A 26,383-nucleotide genomic window follows, 5' to 3' on the forward strand; every position below is an offset into this window, starting at 1 on the left:
GCAGTGGTGGCTGGAAACTCCTAGTTATATATGCTCTGACATACCTGTATCATCTCCTCTCGGCCACTATTGGACCTGATAAGAAATACAGACCTCCTGATAAGATCTTAGCCTCCATCGATATCTTTGGCGGTGGACTTGGAAAATTCTCAGAATACAGAGATTCTACTTCTATCTCTTCCTTGGGGCTTAACTGCACAACCAAATCAAACCGTGGGGACTAACAAAGAGTTGGGAGGCTCTCGTGACATTTGAGATGAAACACTGCTAATAGTGTGATAAAAATAAGTGCTGGGGGCCATGCTTGGCATTTCATAGTTTTGTGTGGTCTTGGCAGCCACGTTGTGAGGTGTGCTTTCTGTCCTCTGTTGGAGCAGAGATTGTGAAGAGGAAAAGAGTTCAAATGGGAAAATGAAGACTTTAGGGGCAGCCCGCTGATATACAAGCGACTTTAGTTAGGGACCCATGGCACAGATCAGGGTCACCTGGGATGCCAATCAGCTTCCAAGATCTAGGCTAGAGAGAATTACAATGGCACAGTTTTAACATTGGAAGAAATGGGATGCATGCATCCACAAGAGGTTTGCTTCCTCCAACAGACATTAATGGAGGACCCTGTGTGCTGGGGTCCGGGTCAGATGCCAGAAAGTCAAAGTTGAGTCAGACACATGCAGTCCTTGTCTTCAGAGAGCGGATAGTATAGGGCAGTTCTCACAAACTCATGGCCCAGGATGCAAGGTCAATGAATGGCCTAGTTGGATGGGCACCCTGGGCTGGGGCAGTGTCTACTCATCTTCAACCAGTGGCTGCCATGCTGTAGAGCAGGCTGGTTGGCTACGTTTTCCAAAGAAGTCAGAAGTCTGGATATTTATGTGAAATCTCCTGATTTCAAATGTTAGTTACTAACTTTTTCCCTCTGTTTTTACAACCATATTGTCATCTCAACCTCCAGCACCTGTGTGCTGGATTCAGCCTGCAGGCTGTGCAGGTTTTTCTTTCTTGCCTGGAGGTGGGAGTTAAGAGGAGACAGAGAGGAGGTTTCCTTCATGTTGGTCAAATGAATAAGAGACTAAATGCGTCTTAACCATGTTAATTTTCCTTCCATTTGTCAAGAAAAACCAGCTGGGACAGATAAGCCAATGAGTATAAGAATTTCATTTGCTCTTCACTAGCTTTTTCTTTTTTCTTTTTTTAGGGCTGCACCTGCATCCTATGGAAGTTCCCAGGCTAGGGGTAGAATCAGAGCTGCCGCTGAAGTTTCACTACAGCTACAGCATTGCCAGATCTGAGCCTCTTCCTTGACCATTGCCACAGTTCATGGCAACACCTGATCTTAACCCATTGAATAAGGCCCAGGATCACAGTGGCATCCTCATGGATACTAGTGTGGTTCTCAACCTGGTGAGCCACAGCCTTGAAATATTTCAAGGCTCCATGCCTTGAAATATTTAGTTTGTAAAAACAAACATACAGTGAAATAATTAATTTTTAAGTTTCTTATCAACAAAGAAAACCACACACACACACACACAAAAGACCACTCTGAGCTTCTGCTCAGCCTGAGCAAAACAGGGCTACTGGTTAAACTGGTATTGCAGCTAAAACAAAGATAATGGCATTTTGTGGTTCCTTCAGGGCTCCCTGGACTTGCGTTTCTTCCTGAGATCTGCCCAGGCCTGTCCGTGGGGGAGAACAATGCGAGGCTGACCTGGTCACTAGCTGGGTGACAGAGATGTAGGGGCCATTGTGTCTTCTTCCTCATTTTTGTAGAGTGTTAAAATTGAGGTTTGCTGATTCAGTCCTTATGGAGGGGACCTGACAGTATCTAGCAAACCACACATGTATGCCCTTTAATTCAGCAAAGTTCCCTCTAGGGACCTATCTCATAGATACACTACAAAAATGCAAAATGACATATGTGCTAGGTGCAAGCTGTTCACTGCAACATTATTTGTAAAAGCAAAAGCTTATAAGTATGTCTGAGGTGACCATCCACAGGGGAGGGTCGATTCAGATATTTAGGGCAGGTGCACAGCTGGGTATAATGTGGGTGTGGAGAGGAGTGGATGGGTGAGATCTCCAGGGTATACTGTTTAGGGATTTTTTTTTTTTGGTTATTATGTGATTAAAATGAAAGTGCATTTTTTCTTTTTCAAAGGTATTTTTAAAAATGGAAGTCTAGTTCATTTACAATGTTGTGTTAATTTTAGGTGTACAGCCAAGTGACTCATTTATACATACATGTATATCTCATTTTTTTGGATTCTTTTCTCTTATCGGTTATTGTAAAGCATTGAGTTCAAATTCCTGTTGTGTCTCAGAGAGTTAAGAACCAGACACAGTGCTCATGAGGATGCGGGTTTGATCCCTGTCCTGGATCAGTGGGTTAAGGATCTGACACTGCTGTAAGCTGTGGTGTAGGTCACAGATGTGGCTCGGATCCCACGTTGCTGTGGCTGTGGTGTAGGCCAACATCTCTAGCTGTGTTTTGACCCCTAGCCTGGGAACTTCCATATGCCGTGGGTGTGGCCATAGAAAGAAAAAAAATTGAGAATTCCCTCTCCTATATGGTAGGTCTTGTTAGTTATCTATTTTACATATTATAACTGTTTAGGCCTTAAAGAAAGAGGGCCCAGAACCGTGCTTAAGTTTGTTGCTTTTACATACTTATACATGTACATTTTCAATAAGCAACAGTGGAAGAATAAACCAAAATTGAATACAAGTTTAATCTCATGGGGGAGGGGAAGGGAGGGAAGTGAGATTTTTCTTGCTTTCTAGTTTGCCTTTGCAACCATGTCAATGTGTTTCAGAATCAAAAAATAGATAAACTCATCTGTCAAGATTGAGAACCAACTAAGACAAATGAACCTAATTACATCAAGTTGGTGACATAGCACCACAAAGTAATATTATATAAGGGGCTTTAAAATGCAGAATTATGACTCTGTGTTCAGAGTGAGGTATTTTCTAAGGACAAAAATAAACAAATAAATACATGCCCAAACTAAAACCAAACCAACCAGGAATTCCTGTCTGGCGCAATGGTTAATGAATCTGACTAGGAACCATGAGGTTGTGGGTTCGATCCCTGGCTTTGCTCAGTGGGTTAAGGATCCAGCGTTGTCATGAGCTGTGGTGTAGGTCACAGACATGGCTCGGATCCCACGTTGCTGTGGCTCTGGCGTAGGCTGGTGGCTACAGCTCCGATTAGACTCCTAGCCTGGGAACCTCCATATACCGTGGGAAGCGGCCCTAGAAAAGACAGAAAACAAAACAAAACAAAACAAAAAATCAACCAAATCAACCAAAGAAACAAACTGGCTAAAGAAATCTGAAACTATATTCAACAATCTTATTGTTGGTGATATTGCTACTGTTGCCCTGAATGTGTCATATTTAGGTTATATGTTAAAACATGTAAGTAATTTTGCTAATGTCGTTATGAAGCAAGGCTTTCAGTGGAAAAGAGAGAAGAGGTTTAAGTGTGAAATAAAAAGCCTCCAATAAAAGTGCCAGCATGGCCGAGGGGTCTAAGGCGCCAGACTCAAGGATTCTCCTACTTAAGTGAAGCAAGTCTCAAAGAGAAAGACAAACACCTTATGATATCACTTATGTGTGGAATCTAAAGTATGGCTAGAGATGATCCTATCTGCAAACCAGAAACAGATCATGGATATGGAGAGCAGACCTGTGGTTGCCCTGGGGGACGGGGGAGAGGGGAGAGGGGAGGGAGTGGGACGGATGGGGCATCTGGGGTTGCTGGATGCAAATATTCCCTTTAGAATTGTTAGCAATGGGGTTCTATTGAACAGCCCAGGGAACTATGTCCAATCTCTTGGGGTAGAACATGATGGAAAGAGAGTAGGAGAGAACGAATGTACATACATGAGTGACTGGGTCAGTATGCTGTATAGTAGAAATCGCACAACACTGAATCAACAATGTTATAATAAAAATCTGATCACAATAATGAAATTACGATAATTTTTTTAGCTGTTCCTGATTGAATTTCACTGTAATTGAAATTGCTGACATTTCAGAACCAACATCACATGTAATTATAGTCACAGAATAACAGAATCTTGGCATTTGATTGAACATAGGAGATCAAATATTGCAATTTGGCTAGTCTCATGGAGGAAGATACTGAGGTCTGGCAAGGCCATGCCACTTGCTTGTTTTTTTTTTTTTAAGATAAAAATATAAGATTTTATTTTTTGAATCCAACATATTGACCTTAAACAATTAAAACACTTAATTTCTTTAAGCCTCAGTTTCTTTGTGAAATAGAGATGAAAAAAGTATTGCCTACTTCCTGGGCTTTGTCATTTTTGGAAATAAAATGAGTTAATCATATAAAGAATTTAGCCTATCAGTTCTCAATCTTAGCAGAACATTATCCCCTTTCTTAAATTTGCATTTTATAGCACCCCATTTGTTCCCTGAAAAATAGCTTGTACATAATATAACCTAACTACGTACACAATTTTTAAATGAAAATATTCCTTAAATCTAATTTAAAAGAAAAAATAAAAGGAAAGTAATTTATAATAAAGTAATATGTATTTAGTGTGTAAATGACCATACGTGAAAAATGACCATATGAAGAAATCAGATGCTTGGTCTTCTATCACCTTGAACATGGTGGAGATAGTGGTGTAGACATACATGTGCTGAACCTACAAGAGCAGCATTGGTGTTGGTCATGTAATTTTTTTTTTACAGGATTTCATTTAATCTATTTTTGGATTGGGTCCATAAAAGTTCAATTAAATGCTTTTTTTTTTTTACAAAATAAAATACATATATTTAAACACAATTACATTCACACGGATTATTATATCATGGATCTTAAACAGATTAAGTGACTCCCTCTGGAGAAGAGGAATGGAAAATATGCTGAGACAAATAGGAAATTTATTCTATACTTTATCCCATTTTGTATGGCTGTCATCTTTACTATTTAGTATTACCTATTACATTTCAATTTTTCTTTAAAAATTAGCATTATATTAAAATTGTGTATATTATACAACTAAAATTTGTAAAGAAAGACTTATATACCATTAAATATTTTATGTAGCATAATAAAAAGAATAGTTTAACTGGTAAGAATAACAAAAATAATACACCCTCTGAAAATAAGTAAAATATAAAATGCATAAATTGGTTAAAAAACAGTGTAACTATATAAATATGTCCTCACAGTTTGTTACATCTTATTGATTCTTCAATATAGGCATTACACCATTATAGGTGATGTGATAAACAAGACATTATAGACCTTACATTGTACCATGGAGAGAAATGGTTATTAATAATACAATTGTAGAACTGTATTATTTAATTGTACAGTTGCATTATTTAATTATAATTATCTTAAATTCTTTGATGGAGAGGAAATCAGAGTCAGTTCTAAGAAGACTTAAACATTCCAAGAATGATGTCAAATGACCCCCTTCATGGTGGATTATGCACTTATTTACTATGAGATATGTTTCTTCTTCAGAGATTCCTTGTTTGTGTATCAATTGTAGATTTTTGGTTTGCAGTTATTCTGAAGTTTTGATATGAGTCTAAATGTATACGAGATTGTTTTAAGTTGTTGTTCTCTTAATAACAAGTTCATCTCCAGTGTCCTGCATTTGTACCCACCTCTTCTCATGATTTCTGATTTTGGTGGTATAATTGTGCTTGGATGATTTTGTATCTTTACTGTATATATACCTTTACTGGTGAGCCTTGTCATTTGTGGAATTTTTGTTTCCTGTTGCTGTGTTGTCTTTTCTGCCTAGAGAAGTTCCTTTAGTATTTGTTGTAAGGCTGGTTTAGTGTTGCTGAATTCTCTCAACTTTTGCTTATCTGTGAAGGTTTTGATTTCTCCTTCAAATCTGAATGAGAGCCTTGCTGGGTAAAGTAATCTTGGTTGGAGGTGTTTTCCTTTCATCACGTTAAGTATATCATGCCACTCCCTTCTGGCCTGCAGAGTTTCTGCTGAAAAATCTGCCAATAACCTTATCGGGGTTCCCTTGTGTGTTACTTGTTTCTTTTCCCTGGCTGCTTTCAAGATTTTCTCTTTGTCTTTAATTTTGGCTAGTTTGATTAATATGTGTCTTGGTGTATTCCTTCTTGGGTTTATTTTATACGGTACCCATTGTACTTCCTGGATTTGAGTGAGTGGTTCCTTTCCCATGTTAGGGAAGTTTTTGGCTATTATCTCTTGGAATATTTTTTCTATCCCCTTCTCTCTCTCTTATCCTTCTGGCACCACTATAATACAGATGTTAGTGTGTTTAACGTTGTCCCAGAGTTCTCTGAGACTCTCTTCATTTCTTTTCAATCTTTTTCTCTTTTCTGTTCCACATCCGTAATTCCCACTAATCTGTCCTCCACCTCACTTATTCGTTCTTCTGCCTCTTGTATTCTGCTGTTAGCTGCTTCTGGTGAATTTTTTATTTCAGTTATTGTATTTTGCATCTCTTCTTGTTTAAGTTTTATAACTTGTATCTCTTTGGTCAGTGTTTCCTGTAAGTTATCCATCTTTGCTTAAGTTTATTTCCAATGTCTTGCATCATCTTCAGCATCAACAATCTAAAGTCTTTTTCCTGGAGGCTGAGAATCTCCTCATGGCTTAGCTGTTTTTCTGGGGTTTTTCCTTTCTCCCTCATCTGAGTTAGAGTTCTCTGTCTTTTCACTTTTCTAGGTTTTTGGTGTGGTGACCTTTTTACAGATAATAGGGTTGTAGCCTCTCTTACTTCTGGTGTCTGCCCCCCCCCCCCCCCCCCCCCCCCCCCCCCCCCGTGGCTGAAGCCAGTATGAGGGCTTGCTGAAGGCTTCCTGATGGGAGGGGCTGATGCCTGCCCACTGGTAGGTGGAGCTGATTCTAATCCCTCTGGTGGTTGGGCTTAGTCTCTGGATGGGATTAGGGGCAGCTGTGTGCCTGAGGGGTCTTTAGGTAGCCTGTTTAGTGAGGGGCAGGGCTGTGATCCCACCTGGATTGTTGTTTGCCCTGGGGCTTCTCAGGCTGACTGACGGGTGGGGCCAGATTTTCCCAAAATGGCCACCTCCAGAGAAAGGCAAGCTGCTGAATATTCCCCAGAGCTTTGCTTTCAATGTCCTTCTCTCACAACATGCCACATTCACCCCTGTTTTCCCAGGATGTCCTCCAAGAACTGCAGTCAGGTTTGACCCAGATTCCTATGGAGACCTCACTCTGCCCTGGGATCCAGTGCACGTGAAAGTCTGTGTGTGCCTTTTAAGAATGGGGTCTCCATTTCCCCCAGTCCTGTGGAGCTCCTGTGCACAAGCCCCACTGGCCTTCAATGACAGATGCTCCAGGGGCTCTTTCTCCCAGTGCCAGTTACCCACACGTGAGGGTTTGTGTGGGGCTCAGAACTCTCACTCCTATAGGTGAGTCTCTGAGAACCAGTTAGTTTTCAGTCTGTGGAGCTTCCCACCCCAGAGGTATGGGGTTGTTTATATCGTGAAATCACCCCTCCTACTTCTTGATGTGGCCTCCTCTTTTTCTTCTGGAGTAGGGTATCTTTTTTAAGGTTTCCAGTCCATTTGGGTGGAGATTGCTCAGCTTTTAGTTGTGAATTTTGTTGTTTTTAGGAGAGAAGTTGAGCTCCAGTCCTTCTATTCTGCCATCTTAATCCTCTAAATCTCATGCCACTTGCTTGTTAGGGGTGGAGGGACTAGCTCTCTGCATCACTCAGCATTACCAGTATAGCCAGACAACTCCTGAGCTTACTAGGTCTAAGCAATGCACTAAAGACACCAACATGATTTCATTTAATTTTCACAGCAGTCTTATGATGTCTGCATGTAACTGCTACAATCTCTATTTCTATCCATGTGGAAACTGAGGTTTCTCTGCTGTGGGTGGTAGAGCCTGGGCATGAACATAAGTAACCTAACTCCCGAACCTGAATATGGAACCACGTTGCCATGTCAATGAGGTTGCATATATGTCTGTCTCTGTGTATGTTTAACTATGCAAATAGAATGTATCAGTTTAAAACACATATGTGGTGGAGATTCCGTGTAACTCATCGGGTAAAGAACCTGATATAGTGCCTTTTAGGGTGCAGGTCTGATCCCTGACCTTGCTCAGTACATTAGGGTTCTGGTGTTGCCACAACTTGTGGCTTGGATCCAGAGTTGCTCTGGCTGTGGTGAAGGCCTCAGCTGCAGCTCTGCTTTGACCTCCAGCCTGGGAACTACCATATGCAGCAAATGTGGAAACCAAGCAGGGCTGTGTGGGGCTCCTGGGCACACAAGGCTTTCTGTGTCTCCCATTTCTTATGTTTAGGGAGTAAGCTTCAGCCTCCGTGCCCTTCCCTGAGTTCCAAAGGGCAGGTTCAAAGAGTTACTAGGGAGGGAAGGGAGGGGATGCAGAGACCAGGGAGGCGCAGTCAAGAGACAAGAGTGCAGCCTTGGGGCAGGGTCCTGGTTCCTCTTCAAGGAATATGTATAACCATATCTTTGAGCCCTTCTGCAGAACTAAAACCTTCAAGAAATGGAAGATGTTCACTGCTTAATGGAGGCTTCTTCACTCTGGGAAGAAGGGGGACCACTGGAACCAGTCCTGGGGCAGCTAAACAATGCAAGCTGGCCTCTCCCCTGATCCCTGTCTGGGGCCCTACTTTCCACTCCCCAAAGTATAAAACCACCTAATCTCTCCCAAGAGCGGCACAGTCTTTAAGGCATTAGCCTGCTGTGGCCTCCTTTGCCTGGAAAACAATAATAGCTATCCTTTTCTGGAGTTCCCATGATGGCTTGGTGGAAACGAATCAGACTAGTATCCATGAGGGTGCATGTTTGATCCCTGGCCTCGCTCAGTGGGTTAAGGATCTGGCATTACCATGAGCTATGGCATAGGCTGCAGATGTGGCTTGGATCCCACATTGCTGTGGCTGTGATGTAGGGCAGCAGCTATAGCTCTGATTCAACCCCTAGCCTAGGTACCTACATAAGTTGTGGGTATGGCTCTAAAAAGACACACACACACACACACACACACACACACACACACACACATGCACACGCACATGCACACGCATGCACGCATACACAGAGTTACCTTTTTCTCCTTCACTCCAAGCTCTGCCTCCATGTTTATATGCAGCACCAGTGGATAGATGTTGAGTTTTGGCAACAGCGTGGATATAAAAAAAAAAAAAATTAAGTGTGTGTTACAACCTTGTTAACTATTGCGCTAAGTTGTACAGCAAATCTCCAGACCTTACTCATCTTATATAACTGAAACTTCACAGTGGTTGAATGTATGCCTATCTCTGTGGGTGTTTAATTATACAAACGGAATACATGCGTTTGAAACACGTATGTGATGGAATTCCCGTTGTGACTCAGCAGGTTAAGAACCTGACATCGTGTCTTTTAGGATGCAGGTTTGACCCCTGCTCAGCTCAGTGGGTTAAGGATCTGGCATTGCTGCAGATGTGGCTCGGATCCAGAGTTGCTGTTGCTGTGGTGTAGGCCTCAGCTGCAGCTCTGATTCCACCTCCAGCCTGGGAACTTCCATGTGCCACAGGGGTGGCACATATTTTTTTTTCCAAGTGCCTGATACAGTACTGCGAACTATCGGTGCTGAGTTGTACAGCAAATCTCTAGACTTCACTCATCTTGCAGAACTGAAAGTTCATACTGGTTGTACAGCAACTCCCCATTTCCCCCCTCCCTGACCCCAGACAACCACCATTTTACTCTCTGCTTCTATAAGTGTGACTTTGGGTGTATTTTTTTTTTTTTTTTGGCTATCTCTGTGGCATATGGAAAATCCAGGCCGGGACTTGGGTCTGGAGGCGGCTGGGGCAGCCCAGGTGGCTGGCGTGGACCAGTGCCTGCATGGGGCCAGGCATCCGGGCGGCATGGAGGAGCCGCGGGTGGGGGCCGTCTCCCGGAACAACTTCAGAGCGAGTCTGTGGGAGCAGATTGTCCACTTCCATGCCACGCGGCGCATGGACTCGCTCTTCCTGTGGGTCAAGGCCACACGGGACCTGAGCAACCTTGCCGTGGCCATGTGCACCTGCTATGAACCCGTCACTATGTCCACGTCCCTCCTCGGGACACATCGGACACGATGTCCACCGGCCTCGCGCAGCACTTCACCAGGAAGGCCAACAAACAGGTATTTGTCAGCTTTAACCTTCATGGCAGGACGGCGGCTTCGCAGCACTTGCGGAAAACAGGATTGAGGAGGAAATGGAGGCTTTTTCGGAGCTGTTGTAGCCAGGGTGGCAGCAAGGACCCTGGACTCCTGCATAGCAGATGTTGCTTGAATAAATACAGATGATCTTGCCGTGTCCTCACGTGGTCACCAGAGGTCAGCATGCATCCTTGTTCAAATAGGAGAGTGGCGGCTCTGGGATTTACAGGTGAAAGAGAATGGGCCAGGTTGCCTTCCTGTGCTTTAGGAGCTCAAAGCTTTCTATTGGGTTATATGTATTTCACAAGTGATGATATGTACATTACTTTAAGGATAGATTGGTATTCAGTTCTAAGGACTCTTTAGAAGGAGCAAGCTTGGAGTTCCGGTCAGGGCTCAGCATAAACAAACCCTGCTAGTATCCTTGAGGATGCGTGTTCCATCCCTGACCTCCCTCAGTGGGTTAAGGATCTAGTGTTGCCTCAAGCTGTGGTGAAACAGGTTGCAGATGTGGCTTGGACCCCAGGTTGCTGTGGCTGTGTCAAAAGCCGGCTGCTGCAGTTACAACTGGACCCCTAGCCTGGGAACCTCCATATGCCACAGATGTGACTCTAAAAATCCAAAATGAATGAATGAATAAATAAATAAATGTGGAGCAAGCTTGAATAAAGAATTTTGGAATCTTCCAGTCATTCTTTTAAACATGTCAACACCAGCATCGTGTGTGTGTGTGTGTGTGTGTGTGTCTTTTTGTCTTTTCTAGGGCTGCACCCATGGCCTATGAGGTTCCCAGGCTAGGTGTCTAATCGGAGCTGTAGCCACTGGCCTAAGCCAGAGCCACAGTAACGTGGGATCCGAGCTACGTCTGCGACTTACACCACAGCTCATGGCAATGCCGGATCTTTAACCCACTGAGTGAGGGCAGAGATTGAACCCCCAACATTGTGGTTCCTAGTTGAATTCGTTAACCACTAAGCCACAAGGAGAACTCCCAACACCTGCATCTTCAATGCAGAAAAATACCTCCTGTGTTTCCATTCCTCCTTTATATCGCTTAATCTCTGAAGACAAGGGTGAACAAATTTCTGCCAATTTTTACAGAAAGAAATGTCACTGCCCAAAATCTTCAGGTAGGAATAATTAAGAATACAACTAGTTAATACCATGTGATATCACTTATAACTGGAATCTAATATACAGCACAAATGAAAATTTCCACAGAAAAGAAAATCATGGACTTGGAGAATAGACTTGTGGCTCCCTGGGGGGGAGAGGGAGTAAGTGGGAGGGATCGGGATCTTGGGGTCAATGGATACAACTTGGAATGGATTTACAAGGAGAACCTGCTGAGTAGCATTGAGAACTATGTGTAGATACTTACATGTCAACAGAACAAAGGGTGGGGGAAAAATGTATACGTGTAAGAAGAACTAGGTCCCCATGCTGTACAGTGGAAAAAAAATAAATTAATAAAAAAAAATAAAAAAAAGAATACAACTAGTCATTTACTGAGTCAAGACCCTACACTCTGTCACTGCCCTCCTTCCACGACAAGGCTGTCATGACTGGGCTGGTTTTGGGGCAGAGATGAGCGCAGCTGAAGGATGTGCCTGAGGCCACGCAAGACTGCAGCCTCCCCTCGAACCAAAGGTCAGAGTCTTAGGCTTTGGCAGGTGTCCCACCCGCTTTGGCTGTCCCGTGTCCTGTTTGGCCCCGTCCTGCTGTCTGATGGTGAGGACTGGGCCTCGGGTCACCCCCTGAGCATTTGTTGTAAACATACATATGTCCCTTCAGGACATAAGTTTTGAAAGGGGTTCAGCTGCTCCACAGGTCACATCACACACGGGCTCTCTCTGTCCCTGGTGCCCCTTCCTGAGGCAGGTTTTGAGCAGCGACAGAGGGCGGATTCCATCCGGGGAGGGAACGGAGAGGAGTCAGTCGGAAGAAGATCCCAGAGAAGACAAGTTCCTGGAAGGAAGATTCTAGGAGGAAGTGTCGGGGTGCCCAGTTGCCGAGTGAGACTGTCTTAGACCACTTAGATAGGTAGATCATACGTATTCACCTTTGTGTCTGGCTTATCTCACTCAGCAAAATGTGCTCTAGGTTCATCCATGTTGGCAGAAATGGGATGACGGGATCCAGATGGTGGAGGAGGAGGGCGTGGTGCTCGCCTTCTCCCACACACACGTCGGAAAGAATTTCCATGTAGAGTGATTTGCACAGAACATCCTCTGAAGGCTGCCAGAAGACCTTCAACCTCCAAGGAGGGCAAGAAACCCTCCATGTAACTGGGTAAAACAAAAGGAGACAAAAGAGAGAGAGAGAAAGGAAAGAAAAAAAGAAAAAAGGAATCAGGATGGGACCAGCCCCCCAGAGAGACAGCTGTGAAAGAGGAGAGGAATCCCCACCCTGGGAGGTCCCCTAACTGATGGGGAGATCAGCTGAGCAGAGGGAGCTCAAAGCCTGGAGAAAAGGGCAGCAGCCGGACTAGGAGGGCAAGGCAGAGAGGGCTGCACAGACCATCGGTACCACCACCCAGGACACCACAGCCTGAGACTCCCATCCCTGGGGTCCCCCCCAGTACCTGACGCAGAGTAAGTGCTCAGCAAATCTGTACTGAGTGAAAAGATGAAGGGAGGGAGACATTCCTTCAGCTGACGATTGTCTTGCCTGCGTGAAGTAAAGGCCGGAGCTGTGCATTGAGTTGAGGTGTGTTTTCCATCTTATTTTTCTTCCCTGTTCCTTTTTCCACCTGGGCTCCCCTTGGCCTCTAACCCCTACTGTCCCCAGCCTGGGGCGCTGCCTGGGGTCTCTGAAGGTGCCAGACAGTGGCAGCCCGAACCAGATGGTTTTTATCTCTGCCCCTGGAGGAAGCTCAGCAAGGCTGAAGGGCTGTTCCCATCGTGGCTCAGCAGTAAGGATTCGGATTAGTAACCATGAGGATGCAGGTTTGATCCCTGGAACCTGGGGTTGCTCAGTGGGTTAAGGATCTGGCGTAGCCGTGAGCTGTGGCGTAGGCTGCAGTCAAGACTCTGATACTGCATTGCTGTGGCTGTGACATAGGCCGGCAGCTGCAGCTTGGATTATACCCCTTGCCTGGGAACTTCCATGTGCACAGGGTCGGCCCTAAACACAAAAAAACCAAAGAAACAAACAAAAAGAAAGCCTGAGGGCTTTGTGCACCCTGGTACCCCTTTAAGAGACGGGCAGTAGTCCCTCCAACAGCCTTTGAGGCCGAGGTAAGGGCCACGCTGGGCTCCCAAAATGGTGGGGATGCCTCAGGCAAGCACATGGGTCTGTTGCTGCAGAAGTGGGTCTAGAAAGGACACGGCTGGTGTGGGTGGCAGAGAGCTGGTGACTATGGTGGGGGGACAAGGGGAACAGCCCAGTTTGAAGGGCCTCAACCAGAGCCCTTCTGGAGCAGAAGTCCTCTGTCGAAGTTCCTCTGAGAGGGTAAGAATAGATTTTGTTGGTTTGTTTGTTTGTTTTGCCGGTCTTATGCTTTGTCCTGGGGCCAGGGATTGAACCTGAGCCACAGCAGTGATACCAGCCACAACACCGATCCTTAACCTCCAGACACCAGGGAACTCCAAGCACCTATATGTAGTACCCCTTTCATCCCTCTGAGAACGTGGCACAGTTTCTGGGGTGGTCACAAACTGTTTCTTTATCTAGAACATCCTTCTGCCAATTCCTTTGGGGCCACTTCTCCCGGGGTCCAGTCACTTTGTTCTGGAGAAAACTGTCAATCAGATGCTGCCTGGCAAGGCCCTGTGACCAAGTGAAACCAATCGGAGTACCCAGGACCCCCTCTGCGATGGTTGGTCCGGGGTTGGGCACGTGACCCCCGGTGGACCAATCAGAGCCCTCCCTGGTACCCCGATCTTTTCTGCGCTTGTTTCCCTTCTGGATATAAAACCCTGGGGCAGGCAGCTGTGGAGTCCTTCAGTATGTTTAGAAGCCTGAGGGAGGAAAGGTAAGAGAGAGGCCAAGAGAATCAAAAGGTGAGAAGAGGGAAAGAGCAATGGAGAGAAAGAGCGAGCTGATGGCTTCTGATGACTTGGGTCTGGTCACTGAGATCTTTGGATCTCGCTGATTCTTTGATCCCTCATCCTCAGTATCCTTCCAAGAGGTCTGCCCTTCTGTTGGAAATCTCGTGGAGATGGGCTCCTCTCACTTATGGTTCAGACTATGTCGTCCAGTCCTGCTTGATTACAAGGCACCGCCCAGACCCAAAGAGAGGCGCTGGTTGGTATCAGCACCATTGCAAAGGCAATCCTTTATTCTTTACTGAGAACAGGGCTTTGCGGAGCACCGAACGCCAAGCCGCCCTCCCTGGGCGAGAATACCCTAGGTGTGAGGGAATGTGTGTTTAGGGTGTGGGCCTGGCTGTTTCTGGAAGCAGCTCCAGCATTTACACTGCAGTAGCGAGGCCAATCCTGTTCTGTCCTCGATCGAAAACGGTGAAGTACACTCTTAGGAAGACATCACCCAGGATCCAGCTCTCACTCTTGCTCAAGGAATCCATGATGCCATCAAAGCCGCTGATGCAGACGCTACTACTAGCATCCTGGGAGAAGGAAAGACACAGCCGTGAGCCTGAGCCCTCACCTGCCACTGCCCTCCATATCCATGGCGGGCAGCTTCTGGGTTTCATCTCCTGCCTTAGGTGAGAGCCAAGTGGCTCTGTCAGCAGCTGTGGAAGCAGGGTGGCCATCCAAGAACTAGGCGGGCTGTAGCCCCCCGCCCCCTCCCTGCTGTTTCTTTCCTTCTGCCCCAGGCTGGCTGTTCTCTCTGCACAGAAGGCCTTTTCTTGCCCCTTTCCCCACAACCTGTTCTTTAAGACTGCGCTCAGCGCCTCTCCCCCAACCCCTACTCGGGTGGTCTTCCTGGACCCCTTCTCACCCTCCTTGGCCACTCCAGGCTGGGCTGGGTGACTTGCCCAGTGCTCCATTGTCTCTAGCCCTCATCAGCTGGATGTGCCCCTGGCATCCCTTGGCACAGCCCCCAGGGGTGCCATGGGCACGGAGCCCAGTGTCGATTTGCCTCCACCCCAGAGGGGCTTCTCACCCCTCCATGAGGCTGGGGGTTTACAATCACTGAAATTCCCTCTCTTCCCCAAAGCCTTCTTTGAGCTCCTTCAGCCTCCTCTCAATTCCCATCGGGAGGTGAGGTGTATTAACACTCAAGTCTGAGCCAGGGGCTGTGCAGTCACTGTGTCCCCTTCATGCAGGAGGGCCTCCAACCCCTGCCCAGGGCTGGTCTGGTGTCCCAGCTCCCAGAGGGGGAACTGGGCCTTACGAAGGGCAGGTGCAGCCTAGGACTTGGGAAACCCTCTAATCATCATCCAAACCAGGGCACTCTGGAGATGGGCAGGGAGACTGTGAACCACTCTGGCGGGACAACACACTGGCAGTGTCCTCAGCCAACCCCCCTGTCCCTCAGCCTGATGATCACAGGGATTCTGTGTCATCCATCCGTGGGCCCTGGTTGACCGGAAGCTCCTTGAGGGCTGAGGCCCTTAGTGGTCCCCTCTCCTTGTGCCTGGCACTGCGCCTGCCCGGGGTGGAGTCTCCATCTTTATTTCAGGATGGTGGTTGTCCTAGTCTTCCCTTTGCCTTCAAGAGGCTGGTTTTGTGGGAGGCCCTGGCCCCCTCCCTGGCCACAGCCATTTGGTGATGAGTGGTTGGTGGTGGGTGGTGGGGGTGGGAACTGCAGTGGTGCAGCTTGGCCTGTAGAGGGCCCCCTCCTCCAGGCATCCAGCAGCGCACTGGTGCCACACATTGCAGATTTAAGAACCAGCCCCCAGGGTTGGCCCCTCACCTCTTGGACATAGGCTCGAGCTGGCACTGGGTAGTTGACATTGTTAATGGTGAAGATGATGTCTGGCAGGGCCTTCCTGGCATTACACGGGACCACATACTGTTAGAGAAAGAGGGAGAGAGGTTGGTTCAGCTGATCTTTCCTGTGAAGAGCCCCAGAGTGACCCTGCGGCCTGACACTTACCTCCTCATGAACGTACGCAGCGTTGATGAGAGAATGGATTTTGGCCACCTCTTTACTTGGGCCAATCAGCAATGACGTCCCAGTATCCACGATGGCCTGGCAGCCGCGGGGACAACCAATGACCTCCCCTCTCCAGGTGATCCTGAGAGACAGTGGGACAAAGGGGGCACCAGGGTCACTCTGAAGTCTCCCACTGCTGCCACTGCCCCCACCCACGACTGTCTCCAGAACAGTCCTCCAGCTCTTGTCCCCACCCTGTTTTCCTTTGCTCTGGTCATTTCACTTTCCTTAATTTCCTTTCAGTTCCTGAATGTACCAGGCTCATAGGTGCCTCAGGGCCTTGGCATATGCTGGTCACCCTGTCTAGAAGGCCTCCATCCCCTTTGGTTGATTTCTCCTCATCATCTGGGTTTCAGCTTCATTGTCACATTTCAGGGAATTCTCCTCCTGCTCCCCTCCATCCCCTGCCGCCAACCAGATCAGGCTCTTCTCTTGGATATTCTCTGTACACACTTCCTCATGTCTAGCCTGGAGCAGAGTGGTAATTCATTCTTTGTGGGACTCGTTTCCTGAATGTCCACCTTCCTAGATGCTAGGTCTGTAAGAACAAGGGGTATCCCCAGGGCCCAGCACAGAGCAGATCCACACCATGGGTTTGTTGAATGAATGAATGAAGATATGAATGAGGGCAAACAGAGCCCTGTTTTCTGGTGTCTGAGCAATAACGGGTCAACACCCAGAGTGATGGTGGACATTCTCTGGGGCAGCCTATACTCAGAGTGGTGGGGAGGGGGACACAGGGTGCCCTGGGAGAGGTTGTCCCCTAGGTCTGCCCCCCGGGCTGGCTCAGACACTGAGGCCCCCAGGAAGAAATGACTGAGCTTGCCCAGGGACCTCCAAAGGACATGGAAGCTCTTGTCTCAGGGCCTCAACTCCTGCCTCTTGTTCTGAGGCCACTCTTGGATCCCAGCTCCCTGGTGGTCTCTTCATAGCCTCAGTCCTCGCTGTGTGCCTGGGATGGGGCTGGGTGAGTCAGGGTCAGGAGGTGTCTGTCTGATGTGCTTTCCAGTTTCAAGAATGCAGCCAGCCTCTGTGCACTGCTGGGTAGCTTCTCCCTAAGGAGACCCGTTTTCCCAGTTTGTCCAGGACGTGTCCTGTTTTCCCACTGGCGATCCTGTGCCCTAATCACCTGCTTGGGCCTGGGTAGCCGAGGACAGTTGGTCATCGTAGCACCAGCCTGCTCAGGCTCGTGGAAGTCTCCCTGATTCTCCCTCCAGGACACTTGAGGTTCCTCAAACCCAGCACCCCACCTGCCTCCCAGCATGGAAGCTGCAGTGTCCCCCGGTTGCACAGGTATCTCTGGAACCTCGTCAGGACCTTTGTCAGGACCCTGGTCAGAAGGCCTGGGTAAATATAAACCTCTGAGAGGTGTTTGTGTCTGTCTGTGTATGTCTGTGTCTGTCTGTCTTGGTGTGTCTGTGTGAGTGGGCGTGTCTGTATAGGTGTCTCTATGTGCCCGTGTGTGATTCTATGTGTGTCTCTATATGTGTTTCTTAGTGTGTCATTGTGGAGAGTATGTGCGTGTGTATGTGTGTGTGTGTGTGTGTGTGTGTGTGCGCCTGTCTGTGTCTGTGTGCATGTGTGGGGACAGCTCTCGAGATGGTCTTCAGAGGGAGGGGCTTACCTGTCCAAGGTGATCTGCCAGTAGTGGGGTTTTGAGAGGGGCACCCACTTGAGCTCTCCTTTGTAGTAACGGTCATGCACGCCACCAAACATCACCACGCTGCCCTCCTCTTTGTTGCTGAGGAGAGGAGGAGAGGGAGGGCTGAGTGTAGGAGAATAATGGGTGGCTTCTCTCAACTTGGCCACACAGCAGGCACTGTTGAAGGCTGTGCTTATCCACCCATCAGAGGCACCGCTACGATCCCATTTTACAGATGCAGGAATTGAGGCATGGAGGGCTGAGTACCTGACCGGCTAATGAGTGGCCCAGAAAAGGTTTGAACCTGGGCATCCTGGCTAGAATCTGAGCACCCACCCTTCCTGGAGGGCCTGGTCCTTTCCCGCAATCAGCCTACTGAGAGAGTCCCTCAGGGGACCCCAGCCTGGAGGGCTGTGGCTTCCACTGGGCCAGCCTGTCAATTTTCAGGAAAGCTGAGACCTGAGGGCCCTGAGGGTGTGGATGAGGCTCACCCAGGGCCAGGTTCCTGGGCCCGTGACCTGTGCTGTCCATGGGCCCCCCACTCAGCAGGGCCCCTTGCCTGTGCCATCTCTGTCCTGAAACTCAAGCTTTTTCCCACAAGGGGTCCCACATGTTCCTTTTGCACTGGCCCCTGCCAGTGCTCTAGCTGGTCCTGGGCTCCTGGTCAAATGTGAGTGAGGAAGAAAGAGTCCCCCCATCCCTGTCTTTCCTTCCTTATCGAATCCGTCAGCGACTCCCGTTCTCTCCTCCTCCCGCCTGAATCCTGACCCCTCCACTGCTCCTCCTCCTCCCTCCACCTCCCTGGACCAAGTGCTGCCCTTGGCCCAATGAGGATGGTTATGTTCCAATAAAAGCATATTTGTAGAAACCATTGGCAGCACCTGGTGTGGCCCTGTGGTCACAGTTGGTTGGCCTTAGTCTTGACTCTCATTGTCTATAAACTTCTGGATTGTGTGGTCTATAATGTTTCATGCAACTTAAACCCTCTTAGAGCTGATGTGGAGACAGGGTTTGTGCAGCTCAGACTTACGTGCTCAGGTAGAAGGCAAAGACAGGCTCAGAAATTTGGTCTTGCTTCTTTAGGTTGTCGATGACGGTGGTGGTCCCTTTGATGGCGAGGCTGGGATAGGCCAGGCCCAGGATGCCATCAAAGACTCCATGTTCAAAGGTCCTACTGATCTCCTCCTTGCTCAGGCCAAATGCCTGGTCCGTGCTGGTGAGTTGGCCGATCTGTGGGAGTGGGGGTGTTTCCACGTGAAATTTAGCGAAGCAGGCCAGGGCCTGGGCTGGGGTGGAGGGGGCTAAGAAATGCCATCAGCTTGCAGAGAACTAAGGCTTGCCTGGGCCCTGGCTTGGCCATAGCCCAAGCTAGGATGGGGATCCCATTTGGTTTGTGCAGGGTTGTGGATTTCAACCCACGGCCGCTCCTTCTGCAAATGCTATCTGCAGTTAATAGACTGGCCTTATGCCCTCGTCCTGGGGGGAGAGTGAGACTCAGGGCAGGACCAAATGCTTCCCACCTGAGGAGAATGAGTAGAGGGCAGGGTAGCCTTCCCTTTGGCATCCCTGGGATCTGATGGCAGAAAGGGATGGGTTCGTTGCAATGTATTATGGATTCTGCATCCACACAGTAAGACAGATGCCCATTATAAAAGGTAACTTCAAGGTTCTTATGAAAATTCTGCCTGAGAAACATGCAGTGTATGTGTGTGTGTGTGTGTGTGTGGGGGGGGGGGGGGGGGAGAGAGAGAGAGAGAGAGAGAGAGGGAGAGAGAGAGAAAGGGAAAGAGAATACCCAGGCTCTTTTGGGATGGCCGGCCTTAGTTTTAATTAGATTCTCCAAGACCGTCTAGAGTAAGAATGCACTTAGCAGGTTGCCCCCACTTCTTTGGCCCCCTGCCTCCCCTGCCTGAGTGCCTGAAGCCCTGGGCTGCCCCCAGGGTCCCCAGATCACTTTAAACCCCACACCAGCAAAACCCCACCCCTGCTTAGTCCTGAGTGGCCAGGGCAGCTTCACCGCTTACCAGATTGGTGACCTCGGCCAAGGCCGTCTGTTCCCTAATCTGTACAAGTAGGTAATAACAGTACCTGCTGCATGGGGGGAGGGGCTGCAGGACTAAACCATGATCACAATGGAAGTGCCTGGCACAGTGCCAGGCCCATTAGGGGAATAGGGAGGTATATTTTTTACTCCCCCCCTCTCCCTGCTGCCAGCAAAGTGGCACCTGAGCAGCAAATCCACCCCTAAACCTCTCTCTGCATTAGGTTTTCTGAGAGTTTGCATGTCAGCAGGTGCGCTTCCTCCTCAGGGCAGGTGGGCAGAGAGACACTCAGGACTTTGGGAAAGGCAAGCCCTCCCAAGGGATCTGTGTCTGTCTGGGAAGCAACAGTCCCTCCAGGGCCAGCCCTGCCTGAGATTGTGGTATCCACATTACCCGAATGGTGTCATGGCCAAGAAATCCTGACATCTCCCCAGAGCCGTATTCCAACTTGATGGATTTTCCCGGGTGGTGGAAGGTGCTGGAGTGGGAAGGGTTGAAGGACCTGTGTGTAACTGCAGATAGAGGAGATGCGTGTCTGTGAGCTTGCCGAGGTCCGAGAAGGGGGGTCGGGGCAGCACAAGGTGGGCGGGGAGGGCACTCACCACAGGCCTTGCTTTTGCAGTAGATGGAGGGCACCCAGAGGTCAGCTGAGCCGGTGTCAAAGACGACGCTGAACTGCTGCGGGGGTGTGCCGATGCTGATGTTGCCCACGTAGGCCAACTGTAGGGAGCGGGGAGGGGTGGTCAGGGCAGCACTGACTGCCCTGGTCACCTTGGTTTTGGGAACTGCCACCAACCTTGAAGTCCCCTGAGCACGCCCCCACCTCACAGCCTGTGCTCAGACCAGTGTCTCATTGGAGCAGCTCTCCAGTGTCCCCCTCAAGGCCCATCCTGAGCACATCCTTCTCTTTCCTTTGCCCACACTCAATCCTTGTCCTGTCAACAGCACACAGTTGGCCCGTTATTGTGACATTCATTTATTCTTTGTCTGTGTCTAAAGCTGGGAGTTCCTGTAGTGTCTGAGCAGTTAATGAACCTGAGAAGTATCCATGAGGGCACAGGTTCGATCCCTGGCCTCACTCAGTGGGTTAAGGATCTGGCGTTGCTGTGAGTTGTGGTGTAGGTCTTAGTCACAGCTTAGATCCCCCCTTTGCAGTGGCTGTGGCGTAGTCTGGCAGCTGTAGTTCCCACTCGGTCCCTAGCCTAGGAAACTCCATATGCTGCAGGAGTGGCCCTCAAAAGGCAAATAAGAGAAAAAAAAAAAACATAAAATTAAATCAGTATCCATAACCATATAGTTATTAGATTTCTATATTGTCACCCACTACAGTAGCTCGATAACTTTTACTCGTAAACTTTTAGGATCTACGGGGGCTGGATGGACTTCCACCTTCTGTGGCTTCAAAGTTGCTTTGCAGTTGGCTTTATTGTTTAATTAGACATGACTCACCCTTCATCGGTAACTAAGTGGCTCCCTTAGTTCAAAAAGAAGAATCTGGGGAGTTCCAGCTGTGGCTCAGCCATGATGAACTGCATTAGTATCTGTGAGGACTTGGGTTGGATCCCTGGCCCCGCTCAGTGGGTTGAAGAATGGTGTTGCCCTGGGCTGTGGTGTAGTAGCAGATGTGGCTTGAAATGCCTGGCTGTGGTGTAGGCTGGTTGTTGCAGCTCTAATTCAACTCCTAGCCCAGGAACTTCCATATGCTTTGAGCACAGTGCTGCCCCGCCCCCCAGTCCCCCCAAATTTCCTCTGGCACAGAAATGGAGGTTTACCTGCCACTGGGTCATCTCTGGGCCCAGTCACCACAGACCAAGAGTTGAGGGTGGGAGTGCCTTCTCCTCTGGGTGTGAGGCGCCACATCCCCCTGTGGTTCTGCTTCCTGAAGGGGCCCCAGCCCCAACATCCCTCCTGGCCCCTCCTGGGGAACCCCAGGCTTGACAAGAGCACCAGGGGGCGCTGTGGAGCCTTCCTCCCCTTTCACTCACATCCAGGTAGTTCCTCAGTGGATGGGAAGCAAATTTCCGGACATGGGAAGAATTCTTGCTCAGGAGATTCTGGATCATGTTGTAAGGATGTTCCTTGAGGAAATTTTTCAGCAAGCCTTTTTCCCTGAGGCTTTCTCGGACGGACTTGACCTTCGTGAGAGGGATCCTTTCACGGTGCATTGGGAAAAGGAAAAAAACAAGAGATAGCCAACAGCTGTGCATGTTGTAGAAGGACTGTCACCCTCCATTGTACCGACGCTGTGTATTTTCCAAGCATTGTTATGAGGAGTGTCATCCTGCAAAGACCATGGCAGGGGCCTAGGTTTGAATGCAGGTTCTTTCCCGTAATGTTGCAAAAGCCCTGTGAGCGCTTGGAGCCTCAGAGCCTCCAGTGGCACCCAGGTTGAATGCAGTACCCCCCGCACCCTACATAGAATGTTCTGGCTGTTAAGGAAGAGGACGGAAGTCATGTGCCTTATGTGTGGGAAGTCTCCACAATGGTAGCCGATCCCATCGCTATTGTCATGCAAGAGTATCTGCCTCACAGTAGCTCTGGGAGGAGGCAGAAGGGGGATCGTGATCCTCTTTTTAGAGAGAAGGACTTTGAAATGCAGGACAGGGAGTCTGCGACTTGGCTGTGGTCATACTGCTTGTTAGAGGTCGGAAGGCCTAGCGGTAGGCCTCCTGATCTTTCTCCAGGGCTCAAGCCGAAGAAAGGGATGAGAGGTGGAGCCAGGAGATGGGGAATAAATTGTGCCAATTAAGAGGCTAGCGAATGCGGAAGAATCAGACTTGAAAGGAAAATGAACAAAACCTCCGAGTGTTCTTCATGGATAGAGTCAGCCAGAGAGATGGAGAGAAAGAAGAGAGATCCACAGGTGAAGCCCTAGAAACACATAGACACAGAAATGGAGAGAGAGCCGAGAGAAGACCTAGGAGCAAATGCAGGAGAAATGCTGTTCCACAGGATCACGCTGACAGTTGCACGGGATGTGCACGGAACAAATCCAAGGAGTGCCATTTTTCACTTGGGTTGTGATGGGACTGGTGCCCCCAGAGTTGTTCAATCCCGCAGCCCTTCCCCAAGACCCCTGTGTCCCACGGTGCCCATGGAAAACTACTTATCAGTCAGTGAGAGCTGAAGGTTAAGATTGTGAGGAATGATGACATTCCCTTCCATACTCAATGGGTGGAAGAAAAAAAGGATGACAGGGCGACAAGAAACCTTCCAGAGCGAGAGATGCTGTCAGTTCTAGTCCCCGTACTTACATGACTAAGCAGTCTGAGAGGGCCACCAGCCCAAGGATCACAAGCCACTTCATGCTTCTTTCCTGGGTCCAGGTACTCAGGAAAGAGGGAGTTCTGAGCATGCAGTGGTGGCTGGAAACTCCTAGTTATATATGCTCTGACATGCCTGTATCGTCCCCTCTCGGCCACTACTGGACCTGATAAGAAATACAGACCTCCTGATAAGATCTTAGCCTCCATTGATGTCCTTGGGGAGTGGACTTGAGAAATTCTCAGAATACAGAGATTCTACTTCTATCTCTTCCTTGGGGCTTAGCTGCACAACCAAATCAAACCGTGGGGACTAACAAAGAGTTGGGAGGCTCTCGTGACATTTGAGATGAAACACTGCTAATAGTGTGATAAAAATAAGTGCTGGGGGCCATGCTTGGCATTTCATAGTTTTGTGTGGTCTTGGCAGCCACATTGTGAGGTGTGCCTTTCTGTCCTCTGTTGGAGCAGGGATTGTGAAGAGGAAAAGAGTTCAAATGCAAAGTAAAGACTTAAGTACAGCCTCCTGACATACAAGTGGCTTTAGTTAGGGACTCATGGCACAGAAGATGTCACCTGGGATGCCAATTGTCTCCCAAATCCTAGGCTAGAGGGAATTACAATGGCCCAGTTTTAATATTGGAAGAAATGGGATGCATGAATTCAAAAGAAATTTTATTCATCCAGTACACGTTAATGGAGGACCCTGTGTGCTGGGGTCCGGATCAGATGCCAGGAAGTCAAGGTTGAGTCAGACACAGGCAGTCCTTGTCTTCAGGGAGCTGGCAGTCTAGGGCAGTTCTCACAGACTAATGGCCCAGGACGCAAAGTCAATGAATGGCCTAGTTGGATGGGCACCCTGGGCTGGGGCAGCGTCTACTCATCTTCAACCAGTGGCTGCCATGCTGGAAAGCAGGCTGGTGGGCCACGTTTTCCAGAGAAGTCAGAAATCTGGATGTTCATGTACAATCCCCTGATTTCAAATGTTAGCTACTAATTTTCTTCCCTCTCTCTCTGTTTTTACAACCATGCTGTGATCCCAACCTCCAGCACCTGTGCAGGTTTTTCTCTGGCCTGTAAGTGGCAGTCAAGAGGGGACAGAGGGGAGGTTTCATTCATGTTGGTCAAATGAATAAGAGACTGAATGCATCTTAACCGTGTGAATTGTCCTTCCCTTTGTTAAGAATGTCCAGCGAGGACAAATAAGGCAATGAATATAATAATTCCATTCACTGTTCACTAGTTTTTTATTTTATTTTATTTTTTTAGGTCTGCATGTGCATCCTAAGTTCCCAGGCAGCTCTAGCTTTCATCACAGCTACAGCCTTGCCAGATCTGAGCCTCTTCCTTGACCTCTGCTGCAGGTTGTGGCAACACCTGATCCTTAACCCACTGAATGAGGCCAAGCTCAAAGTGGCGTCCTCATGGATACTAGTGTGTTTCTCAACCTGGTGAGCCACAACAGAAACTTGTTATAATTCCCCAATAGGCTCCATGCCTTGAAATATTAAGTTTGTCAAAACAAACACACAGTGAAATAATTAATTTTTAAATGTCTTATCAATCAAAGAAAACAAACAAACAAAAATAAAGACCATTTTAGGCTTCTGCTCAGCCTGAGATGAACAGGGCTACTGGTTAAACCACTATCTTCACAAAGTGAAGATAATAGCATTTTGTGGCTTCTTCAGGGCTCCCTGGACTTGGGTGGTCTTGCCTGAGATCTGTCCAGGCATGTCCATGGGGGAGAACAATGGGAGGCTGACCTAGTCACTAGCTGAGTGACAGAAGATGTGGGGGCCACTGTATCTTCCTCCTCATTTTTGAACAGGGTTAAAATTGAGGTGATTCAGTCCCTTGGAGGGGACCTGACAGTATCTAGCAAGCCACACATGTATGCCCTTTAATTTAGCAATGTTCCTTTTAGGGACCTATCCCAAAGACACACTGCAAAAATGCAATGAAATATGTGCTAGGTACAAGCTGTTCACTGCAATGTTATTTGTAAAAGCAAAAGCTTATAAACATATCTGAGGTGACCATCCACAGGGGAGGGTCAGTTCAGGTATGTAGGGCAGGTGCACAGCTGGTTACAGTGGGGGTGTGGAGAGGAGTGGATGGGTGAGATCTCCAGGGTATACTGTTTAGGGATTTTGTGTTGTTATTATTATTGTTATGAATGCAAGTGCATTTTTAAAAAGTATTTTTAAAAATGGAAGTCTAGTTCATTTACAATGTTGTGTTAATTTTAGGGGTACAGCCAAGTGATTCAGTTATACATACATGTATATCTCATTTTTTTGGATTCTTTTCTCTTATCGGTTATTGTAAAGCATTGAGTTCGAGTTCCTGTTGTGTCTCAGAGAGTTAAGAACCAGACACAGTGCTCATGAGGATGCGGGTTTGATCCCTGTCCTGGATCAGTGGGTTAAGGATCTGGCACTGCTGTAAGCTGTGGTGTAGGTCACAGATGTGGCTCGGATCCCATGTTGCTGTGGCTGTGGTGTAGGTCAGCAGCTCTCGCTGTGTTTTGACCCCCAGCCTGGGAACTTCCATATGCCGTGGGTGTGGCCACAGAAAGAAAAAAAAATGAGAATTCCCTCTACTATATAGTAGGTCTTGTTAGTTATCTATTTTACATATTGTGACGGTTTAGGCCTTAAAAAAAGAGGGCCCAGAACCGTGCTTATAGTTTGTTGCTTTTACATACACATATAGGAATATTTTCAATAAGCAACAGTGGAAGAATAAACCAAAATTGAATACAAGTTTAATCTCATGGGGGAGGGGAAGGGATGGAAGTGAGATTTTTCTTGCTTTCTACTTTGCCTTTGTAACCATGTCATTGTGTTTCAGATAAATAAATAGATAAACTCATCTGTCAAGCCCGCAAACCAACTAAGACAAATGAACCTAATTGCATCAAGTTGGTGACATAGCCATATAGAAAAAAAATTACCTAAGTGGCTTGAAATGCAGAATTTTGATTCTATATTCAGAGTGAGATTATTTTCTTAGGACTTAAAACAAACAAATAAATAATCTTTTCCTCAAAGCAAAACCAAAACTGAAGCAAACAAACAAATAGGCTAAAGAAATCTGAAACTGTTATACAACAATCTTAGTGGTATTGCTATTGTTCCCCTGAAAGTGTCATATTTAGGTTATACATTAAAGCATGTAAGTAATTTTGCTA

At 47.8% G+C, this 26,383-nt stretch overlaps 1 protein-coding gene across 1 annotated transcript; it reads right to left on the bottom strand.

Moving 5' to 3' along the window:
• Window positions 1–14,438: 14,438 nt before the first annotated feature.
• LOC125123940 (pregnancy-associated glycoprotein 2-like) lies at window positions 14,439–23,279 on the bottom strand. The gene is made up of 9 exons (XM_047774109.1): window positions 23,179–23,279; window positions 21,910–22,075; window positions 20,527–20,644; window positions 20,318–20,436; window positions 18,913–19,112; window positions 17,865–17,981; window positions 16,181–16,322; window positions 15,998–16,096; window positions 14,439–14,744 (listed from the first exon to the last, which is right to left on the bottom strand). The coding sequence occupies exons 1-9, from the start codon at window positions 23,277–23,279 to the stop codon at window positions 14,589–14,591; spliced, it is 1,218 nt and encodes a 405-aa protein (XP_047630065.1). The 3' UTR covers window positions 14,439–14,588.
• Window positions 23,280–26,383: the final 3,104 nt, after the last annotated feature.

This window comes from Phacochoerus africanus, chromosome 4, assembly GCF_016906955.1.
Source record: "Phacochoerus africanus isolate WHEZ1 chromosome 4, ROS_Pafr_v1, whole genome shotgun sequence".
Taxonomy (NCBI): domain Eukaryota; kingdom Metazoa; phylum Chordata; class Mammalia; order Artiodactyla; family Suidae; genus Phacochoerus; species Phacochoerus africanus.

Bases quoted from the DNA above. Each gene is read 5' to 3' on its own strand.
- LOC125123940 (XM_047774109.1), bottom strand. From the start codon at position 23,279: ATGCTCAGAACTCCCTCTTTCCTGAGTACCTGGACCCAGGAAAGAAGC. The intron at 22,076-23,178 runs GTAAGTACGGGG...GCACCGTGAAAG, and splicing joins CTCTCAGACTGCTTAGTCAT to GATCCCTCTCACGAAGGTCA. The intron at 17,982-18,912 runs GTAAGTCTGAGC...TCCTCTCCTCAG, and splicing joins TTTGCCTTCTACCTGAGCAC to CAACAAAGAGGAGGGCAGCG.